The 10,113-nt window shown below is 41.9% G+C and overlaps 1 protein-coding gene across 1 annotated transcript in view; it reads right to left on the bottom strand.

Annotated features, from left to right (window-relative positions):
* The window catches only part of FLVCR1 (feline leukemia virus subgroup C cellular receptor 1), an 11,603-nt gene extending 1,490 nt beyond the window's left edge, over positions 1–10,113 (bottom strand). The window contains exons 1-9 of the mRNA XM_009279589.2: positions 9,835–10,113; positions 6,382–6,526; positions 5,708–5,848; positions 5,324–5,391; positions 4,970–5,073; positions 3,671–3,781; positions 2,492–2,597; positions 2,160–2,271; positions 1,407–1,474 (exon numbers count right to left, since the gene is read on the bottom strand). Of these exons, the coding sequence (XP_009277864.1) occupies positions 1,407–1,474; positions 2,160–2,271; positions 2,492–2,597; positions 3,671–3,781; positions 4,970–5,073; positions 5,324–5,391; positions 5,708–5,848; positions 6,382–6,526; positions 9,835–10,113 (1,134 nt within the window). The remainder of the gene's footprint in view (positions 1–1,406; positions 1,475–2,159; positions 2,272–2,491; positions 2,598–3,670; positions 3,782–4,969; positions 5,074–5,323; positions 5,392–5,707; positions 5,849–6,381; positions 6,527–9,834) is intronic.

Genomic DNA, 10,113 nt, shown 5'->3' on the forward strand with positions numbered 1-10,113 from the left:
AAAAAAAGCGGGAAATAAGCCGTTATTCAGCAGAAGCTATTCCCAGCCTCAGTATTCTTGGGTAATTATTAGGTTAGACTCCAGTAGTATATGTAGTTAATTAGCCAAATTAGGCATTAGGCATTTATAGAAAGCCCTATTTTCCCTTCTCTCTGTAATGAAAAAAAAACCCACCATCCGCAGAACTGAGTTTCTTAGTATAACTCTAAAGTATATGTTTACTGCACATAGATATTTATCACATGGAGATTAACTTTCAGGTTTTTTCTCCATTACATTTAAACACGGTAGAATCTTGATGATCAAGGTTTGGTATCAAAGTGTTATTGTACCTTATTAACACAGGCAGTTCTCAATTATTTATAGCAATATCGGAGCAAGGACTCCAGGCTTTTTTTATATCCTGGCTAATATAAATGAAGTTGTGTGACAATCTAGGCTAATTAACAAGGTGATCACGGAAAACAGACAAGTCATGGATCACTGCCTATAGTCAGCATGTACACCCCCGAGATAGCCCTGACCCAGGCTGATAAACCCACAGGATGCCATACTGTGCGCACACAGCTGCACAGGCTTCAGGTTCAAGTTAGCACACATAGCACCGGCCTGGAAGTTTTTTTTCAACCTTATGCAGACACTAACAGTCTGCACCTGATCGCAGATGATCAAAAGCTGCTATACATGCAAGACACCTACACATAAAAAGAAGCGTGACAGAGGATCTTGCAATATCTGACTCCAAAAAGCTGTTTCATTATCTAGATCCAAATGATCAGAAAACCCACAGCACTGAAAAAAAAGTTTCCAGTAACAGCCTTATTTCTACTAGTAACTGTGATAATTTGGCAAAGCTGCTGAAACATGGTCTTGCGACCTCCTGAACAGCAGAAAGTGCTATGCTCGCTCTTCATTTAAATTGAGAGGGTGCTCAGCAGAAGAACAGAGCCAGCTCTTCATGCAGCACGGTATAGAAACTGCAGCATGACTTCTGCTCATCAGACACTGACTTCACTTAAAGGAACTGCAGGTATTTTAAATAAAACGCGTAGTCTATAGCACAGCCTCCTAACCCAATACACAAGAAGGCTTCACAATTTACAATGCTACCTGCAAATATGAAAAAAGCAAGATTTAAGCAATAAAATCAGAGATTAATATTAGCAACTTAAAATTCAGGAAAATCTGAAAGCAGGTGGTCTTTTAGGTTTTTTCACGGGAGCTAAGGGGAGAAACAGGTATCTGAGGGCAGCATCCCATGTGGCTCTGTTGTTCCAAAATAGCATGGAAACAGTCATATTATAAATTTTTGTCAATTACTCTTTTGCTGTTAATATTATGCCAATAGAAGCCAACCATTCAAGTACAGTAATACAATCACGGTAAAAAAAAGAGTCACCACTTACAGCTTTAACATCCAAATTCATAATCCCTGAATTCACATTGTGTCTTCGCAAATCTGATTTTATTAAGGCTGAAACAAAAAATAAAGAGAAAGCACGTTCACAACTTTGCAATGACATGCATTTCTAGGGAAATGTTTATACAGTCCAAGCACACGGAAGCTGCTTTCAGCACATATGCAAAATACCTGTATTCACTCTCTTGCAATTTGAACTTGCTCCTCACACAGCACACGCAGAAAATGACAATAAAAGCTTTTAAACCATGAGTAATTAAAGCAAAGCTTGATGGTTTTAGAACTTTCAGGACATTTGTAAGTACCAGCGTGTCTAAGTCACTGGTACAGTTCAGGAATACATCAGCAGTTTCTTGCATTTGGAAAACTGCAAACTGTCTCCATTTATGTATTTGTTTACATTTACTATCCTACTCTGGAGATAGACATCTGCCTCAAATTTAAGACATGACTCAAGAAACAGGTGACAGATGGCTGTCCATATATGAGCAACATCATCCTTAAAACAAAGGGTGTGCGCACAGCAAGTAAAGTGAAAAACAAAGCGGGGGGTGGGACACACACACACACGACGACCAAACCCTGCACTTACAACTTCTGTCAGTCCAGACAGGAAGCCAGATATTTAAATCCTAGATGTCTGAGACATCTAAAAACTACCAAGAAATTCACTATCTCAAAAAAACCTCCACATCTTTACATTAAAGAGAAATCATTACTTACATTTCTGATTAATTACCTGTTAAGATAATGCCCACAAAAATCCAAGCACAAAGAAAGAGGTTTCCTGCACAAGGACTGTAGTTTGTTGTGAGTTTTCCTTGAACAAGTGTAAAGACAATTCCAAATATCTATAAACAAACAAGTCACTTCATCAGGATCACATAGAAAAGAGTCATCACTTTACCTTGCAAAGTTTCAGGTCACATCTTATAGAAACGAAATTTAAAAAATTAAAGACTACAGCAACACAAAAGAGACTTAGCAGCCCAGTCTAAGAAAGCCTTCTTAGATTTGAGCAGAGTGACCTTCCTGAACATTACTTCACTTGAGGAAATAAAATTATATAACCTGTGCTGATGCATTAAGGAGACCTGAGGAAGTGCCTTCAGACTCTGGGTATGTAATTTCCACAGCAAATTCAAACCCAAGTGGGAGATAGCCAGTCATGAAGAACCTGTTGAAGAGGAGAGTAAGAGGATGACAGGTCTGGACTTCATCTATTACTACAGCTAAGAAAATCAAACATAAACACATGGTATTACGAATTAGCTGGTATTCCAAACTGTCTGTTTTCAAGAACTAACATGATTCAATACTTGCTTTGCCTGCTTCATTCCCCCGATCTCATCCAACAGTTTTAGCCATACATCTCTCTTTTTAGGACAAAGACGTTTTAACATATTTGTCCCGTTTCCCATAACCACCAGCACTCCACTCCATACATATGAAACAACCTTCTCTGACTAGTCCACAAGCCACTCCGTAATTGAAGCCAACTACTTTCAAATGAAAGACATACACAAACATCATCATTTGATCAGCCCAAACATCCATGCTGGAGGACAAAAGGAGACCATCAGTAGGGAGTGAGGCTGGACACTGGACTGTCTGCTAGAAGCTGCTGTGGAAGAAGCTGAGGGGACCGACAGGTGACAGGACGAGCAGGGGCTTCATGCAGTTGAGGTTGGTTGATTGGTTTTCAAACTGAAACTCGCAAGACACTTCTGGCTCTACCTTGACTGCCATGTCTGGATACAGCACTATTCCCTCAGCGCCTTTTGGGGTTTTTAGATTATGTATCTATGAGAAATGCTCATGCTCTTCTGAGCGAACAAAGCACCCAGCACGTTGCTTGGGCTATCAAGATACAGATTAATAAAAATGCACAGAAGCCAGTCTTCCTAGATTTGCTCAGTTAAACTCTAATCACTTACCCAGTGGTCAACAAAAAGATTCAACTTTACCGCAGACAGCTTTTTGAGTCGGAACCAAACAAATTGGCCACATACAGACTTCTGTTAGGTCCATAAAAGTGTTAAATGAAATTCACTGAAAAGTGAGTTACTTTAGATTTATTCTGATGTAACAGAAGGTGAAACCCTAGTAAACCGTATCTGTACTGTGAGCTACAGGCATAGGCTGAGAGCATGGCGATAGAATATACAGTAGAAGCATTTAGTTAAAACAGTTAAGTATTGTTTCTGAACAGAACTGCAGTAAGTCTTCTAGTCCTCTTTAATTGCTCACCCAAGTACTCCTCCAGTCACGAACACTACTATAAGGTATCCGAGGTCCAGGGTGAAAGTAAATACCAGCAATCCAATGAAAGAGAGAATGTAAACAATCAAAGTAGTTTGCCTGCAACCCAACCAAAAATAAATAAATAAATAAATAAATTAACATTGTTAACAGAAGGTCATAGCACATTGCTGAAGCATGGAAGAGTAACATAAACATTACTTACTCTCTAATAACTGACATTCTACAGCTATAAAATTTGCTTCATGTAATTCTGACTCAAACATATCATGCAATGAGAACGTATCCCTCCCTGAACTCTTTACTGCATTGGTTATATGGCTGCTTCACTCAAGGCTAAAGAGACTTACTCAGACTCTCAAAGAGAGGACAATCACAGCAGATACTATTACCTTAAGACTATTTTAGTTCTCTGCTATGTTGTACCTCTCGGCCATTCTGCAGCGCTGCCCATTATACAATACATCAATACATGAGCAGCCAAATTGAACACTGTTAGCGATAAAAGTCAGCCTAAGAGGCAAGTCAAACAAATCTCATTACAATGTTCTATTTATTTTAAATCTGGAATAAGGGATGTCATCCAAAATATTAAAGCACATGTCACTTATAAATAAGCCAAAACACATGCAGAAACAAAACAAATCTACAGCATTAACATCCATTAGGTTTCTAGAGCTCTTGCACATAATGTACTAAGAGTCACAGGGGAGAACTACTCCACCGCAAGCAGCGCTCCAGGACACTGCCCACGCCTGAGGGGCACCACACCATGGGTGATGGACCCAGGAGCTCCTACCCCAGAACAGAGTTCTGCTCCATGGTCATCCCCTGAATTAAAGCAAATGTTATGCTTACTAATAGGACCAGGAGTAGCATTTAAGAAAAAAAAAAATCCATCAACTGTCCATTTTACAAAACAATGCCGAGTAGGTTTTGAGCCTTTATGTGTTCCTAGGAGAAGGAGCGCACTGGGCCACCTGGCCACTGTATGTAGGACATACAGTACTTTCCTTGTTAGCCTTACACTCCTGAAGAGACAAGAGTAGATGGAAAACCTCTTCGCATCTTTGCGTTCTCCTCTCTCATTTCTTTTGGCCAAGAACGAGTAAGAGTCTCAAGCTTTTGCTGTAGCCTCAGAAACTAGTCTCCATCAAGGCCGCTAAAAGATCAGAGATGAACTGCATTTTATCATCAGTTCACTTCAGCCCTTACGTTGCAGTATTTTTCTAATGCAATTGCACCGCTCTCCTACCCCTAACCCCATACATGCCTACCCACACTTACTTGTATGTTTTAGTGTAATCCAGCCACAAACCACAAATAATCGAACCCACCATTCCTGCCACCACCAGTGTCAAGCCAATTCTCCCAGCGTTCACTTCTTCTCCCTTTCAACAAATATTTATATGGTGCTCATTAATAACTTGCTTCCACTCAGAGTCAAGTTCAGACCTCTTGGCAGTCATAAGCGCAAACAAACATTCCTATGACTCCCATAGCTGTATGGTGCAAGAAACTGTAGGGAGGGCATAAAGGAAACCAAACGTCTGAGCACACATAGCACCTACATAATAATAAACATCACCTCTGCAAATGTACAGTAAAAAAAAAAATACAAAGAAGATCCAAGAAACTTACCTCATAATGAGTTACTATCATCTGGTTTAATAACGTGGAGACAGAATAAAATGCCCCAGTCATAATACCTGCAGTGCAGTACCAAAAGAAAAGCTTCAGTCATTCCAGGTGTAGCCACACAGATCTGCTACCCTAAAGAGTTAACCTTCTGATATTTAAGACTCACATCAGAGGCAAAACCTTCTATCTGCCAGGTAAAATCTCTTCACCAGACCTACAAATGGTATTTTGAATCCTGCTGAGTTTTCCAGCACTGGCTGCTGAGTAAGTGAAAGTTTGACACTCCCTCCCCCATAAAAAACCACCACCACCACTAAAACTCAACGTGCTTTCGGCACACATTTGAACTGTTCTGCCAGGCTAGAGCCAGACAGCACCACCTACCGTAACTGATCAGCAGAAGTACAAATGGAATATTTTTGAACAAGTTAATAATCGACTGCTTGTAGGAGTAATCCTCGGGAGGCACAGTTTGCAGGACTGCTTGAGAGTGACTAGGAGGGTATTTGGGCTTTTCTTCAAACACTGGGGAAAAAGAAGAAGGAACAATTTTGATTTGTCTTTACCAGACTAATGTTTTTTCTTTTTGAAGTGTTTCAGTTTGATGAATTTCAGGAGATTAACTTGTGGTTTTTAACACTTCCATGAAAAAAAACATTCTAGATTTTCTCATGGAAGAATCAAGTCACAGCCACAAAGGATGTGCTAATTATTTGCTCACATCTGATTGCTACCAACATATGGTCAAAGACAGACTTCATCTGCAATGTGTCTAGACCTTTGTATCTGAATTGTAAGATTAACAGAGAGAATTCACATTGTATCATAATGTCCTTGTAGCAAAAAGCCTAACTGAACTAAATATTCTGAAAGGTCACCCCGTGTGAAGCACAACATACAGTAAACTGGTTGTCGCTTAACCCTGGCACAACAGGTAAATGAACACAAGCCAACTGGAGAAAATGTGACCTCAGCTACTTTGAGCAAAGTCAGATGCTTTAAGCGAGATGTTGTAAACACTATGGTCACCATTTAAATTACAAGAAGGGAACACTTACCAACTCCTGTTAAGAAGAACAAAAGCGTGGACACTATAGCTGTTCCATAGAACATGATGCTGATGTTATGTGCCATTAGCTCGATATCGTTAGGTGTATTTGGAACCAAAACAGGTGGCAACAAAAAGCCAATTGCAGTGCCAAGCTGTAAGGCAAGAAAAGAAAACCAAAAATCATTTCCCTGTGAACATAAAAAATAACAGAAGTGAAAAGCCTTACCAGGTAGAATTCAGAATTTGTATTATAATAAGTGTTAATAAAACTATGAAGGAAAAGTGTTCTTTTAGTACCATATTTCTGAGCCATTTGCTCTCAATGACATTTCACAATCAGGTCTTCCACAACTCAGGTTTTAACCTTTTCATTTCTAAATTAAACTACAATACTACACCTAGTATATAGCACATTTAACAACTAAGCATTAAGGAAGTTTTTCTGCAGAAGAATCTTTCACAGGAAAATACTGTGCATGCACATAAATTTGTATCAGTCATCCTGCAACTGAAAGCCTAGAGATGACAGAAGACTCCAGCTACTCTTGTAGAAACGCTCTTCTCTTTTTCTCGATCAAAACGCTCCACCATCCTGCCACTACAGTAACAAAGACTGACATGCAAGGTTTATTGCAGAACCGATAGAGCAGAAAAGAGCAAGAGAAAAGGAGCATCCTTATTAAGAACACAAACCCAAAACCTACATCTGCAATTATTGCTAAGGAAATAGAGAAAAAAAAAAAGTCACAAAATAAAATAGTAGTGGGTTTGTATCTGGAGTCAATTCCAACGTAGCAACTGATTTTGTATTAAAAAGAAAAAAAATAAGGACTGAAATTTTGGGTATATATACATAAAGCATTTTAAAACATGAAGGAACAACAGTCTTGGACTACTCTCCAATTTCCCTCTGCTGCTTCTCCAAAACTAAACTGCATTTTAAAGTGTTAAAACTTTTTTTTTTTTAAACTAAAAAACGCTGCATCAATTTCAGGTAAAAAAATAAAAAAAGAGCACCAAAGACTGTTAGAGGAGCAAGTCCAACACTCAGAAAGTACTCAAACTAAAGGTGTGTCAATGTGCTTACAAAGTGCCCTTTGTGCATATGCCCGATGAGGGTTTTGCTGCCGCCTTTTTTTCCCCCCACAGACCATCAGATTTACACAGTATCCAGTGCTCACCTGAAGAATTCGTCTCTTTTTATCCTCACCCTCCAGTATATTAACCCTACAAACATGAACTGAGTACACAATTACTCTTTTTCTTAAGGTATGTTTTTTCCTCCCCCAATGTGAGACAGTACAGTACCCACAATATTCCAAGAAAGTCAAGTGATACCATTTTTCACCTTTTACACCTAGAGAGGTTAAGGCCAGAAGGATCCAGAGTTCCAATGAGTCCGGTGTGCCCAGTTTAAGATGCTAAATATTTGTGGAAATCTGGCACTCCTAACAACCCTTGACAGGTACATCGCCGCATTCCCAGTGATTTGCTGATCATTTGCAGTTAAAACACATTTCAAGAGATAACGGGTGCGATCTGATTTTTGATAACTACTCTGTCCCTCCCCTGCCTGCGGTCCCAGCACTGTTTGCTGTAGCTCTGAAGCGATGTAAAGTATCTGATAAGAAATCAGATGACCAAGAGCCCAGTTGGTTATAGCAACCCGATTCTGTTACATAGTTCACCTCGTGGAATTAAACAGGTACAGTGAGACTGTATCGTAATGCGTATGCAGAAGTGAACTACATTGGGATATACAGACAACATTACTTCTAACTTCGAGTGCCTAATTTGTCATTTCACTACTCCTTCAATCTAGCTTTTGAGAGGTTACTTTTAAGAAAGCAAAAACTGAGGACAGAGAAATTCTATTGTTTGACACCGTATCAGTCTTCATGGGTCACAAGCAGGACTGGGATCTTAAGACTTGTGTAGCACACAGCTCTGAGTTAGCAGGGTACGACATAGCTGCAGAATAAGCCATTACCCTTTGCGCAGGACTGCCAGAGGGAGCCGAAACACACTGTCAGTGCGTTTCACAGGTGTTTCCCTGGCAGAGGGCCATCAAACACGTCACCACACTAAGATCAGCCCTAGCTTCTGGAGGGAATACGCCAGAACCCAGAATAACTAAGGTTTATTTTGTTCACACCTCTGCTCCCGTTTTCCTTGTCCATCTTTCTCGTGGTTCCTATCCGCCCATCCCTGCGCTCCTGCTCCTCTCCCGCACCACTTCAGCCCCCACATCTCAGCATCCGAGCAAAGCATCGGTTTCAGACTCCCAGCTGGATCCTTGGCACTGTACTGTAGAACTGAAACCCCAGTAACTCCTTGCTACTGGGAGGACTGGTGCATGTCAGGAAGAGTGGAAATTTAGCTGCCAGAGAAACCTTTAACCTGATTCTGGGACGCAGATGCAAAATTTTTGCTAAACTGCTAAAACAACCGACCAACAACCCCCAAAGTCTTCAGTCCAAAAGGGACAGTTGACTTGTCCACTGGAAGACTTCAATGCAAAAAAAAATTGTTTTGGAAAAGCATTGGGAAAACTGGAAACAGCCAGGTATGAGCTAATGAGCAACCCTAACTGTAAATATGTAACACTAATATTATCGCTGTAATAATCCAAAGTGCACAAACATAAAATCATTAGACTTGCACGAGGAAAAAAAAATCCCCCATTACCTTAATCAAACTGTACCTATGACCTCAGCCTGCACCAGTGATGCTGATGGGAATCTTAACATTTTGTTGCCACAGAAAAGCAGGGACAGTGGCAAGGGGCGAGAACAAGGCTATGGGAAGAAAAAGAAAAACCCATCAGCATCATATCTTCACCCGTGCTTTCAGATACGCCTGTTCCGGCTCTCTGAAACCAGCCAGGACCAGGGAGCTCAAGGAAATCTGAGACTCAGTTATCGCTCCCCACAGTGACGCAAACTATCACAGCATTACAGAAAACTTCATGAGACAGCAGGGCATTGACTACTGGCACTTAGCAATTCGAGGCCGTATTTTAGATAGCAGGAACTAATATATGTTGGCACTGGGGCTCTCCATGAAAGTTCAGGTACTTCACCCCCCCCTCCAGCTGGGTGTGGATTCAGTCAGATGAATGATGCCAAACGCAAGAGGAAGAGAAAGCGGAGCATGGCAACTTCTGCAAAGGGTCTTGACTGATGTACTTCAGGCAGCTGACAGAAGTGTGCAAGCTGCTACACGCTGCCATACAGCCAGGGTCCTGCAAAGCAAGGCCAGGGAGGGTGGGGTGTAACATCACCTCCGCGCTTGCCCCCGCTCCCCCACTTTTCCTCTCTACAATGCTGCCCCGTAACCATTTCCTGGAGAATGGTTTTTCCCACTTAAACGACTTATTTTTAAATCGATGCCACGCCAAACTCTAAGGAAGCTCACTTCTCCAAAGCCTCCCTTGCCCCCCTCCGCCCGTCGCCCCTACCTGGTTGCCCAGCACGGCCACGGCGCAGGCGGTGGAGACCTCGGTGGGGCCGAACCAGACGGAGGCGATGCGTGAGGGCAGCCCCAGGATGAAGACCTGGGCGACGGCGCAGACGGCCTGGGCCGCCAGGGTGAGGGGGTACCGGTCGGGGGCCAGGCTGGCACACTTGAGCCAGGCGCCCAGGCCGTGGAGGCCGGCGCCCAGCAGGGCGGTGAGGCGCAGGCCACGGGCGTCCAGCAGCCAGGTGGCGGGCAGGATCAGCGGCACGTAGGCCACCAT

This window comes from Aptenodytes forsteri, unplaced genomic scaffold (assembly GCF_000699145.1).
Source record: "Aptenodytes forsteri isolate BGI_AS27 unplaced genomic scaffold, ASM69914v1 Scaffold195, whole genome shotgun sequence".
Classification (NCBI taxonomy): domain Eukaryota; kingdom Metazoa; phylum Chordata; class Aves; order Sphenisciformes; family Spheniscidae; genus Aptenodytes; species Aptenodytes forsteri.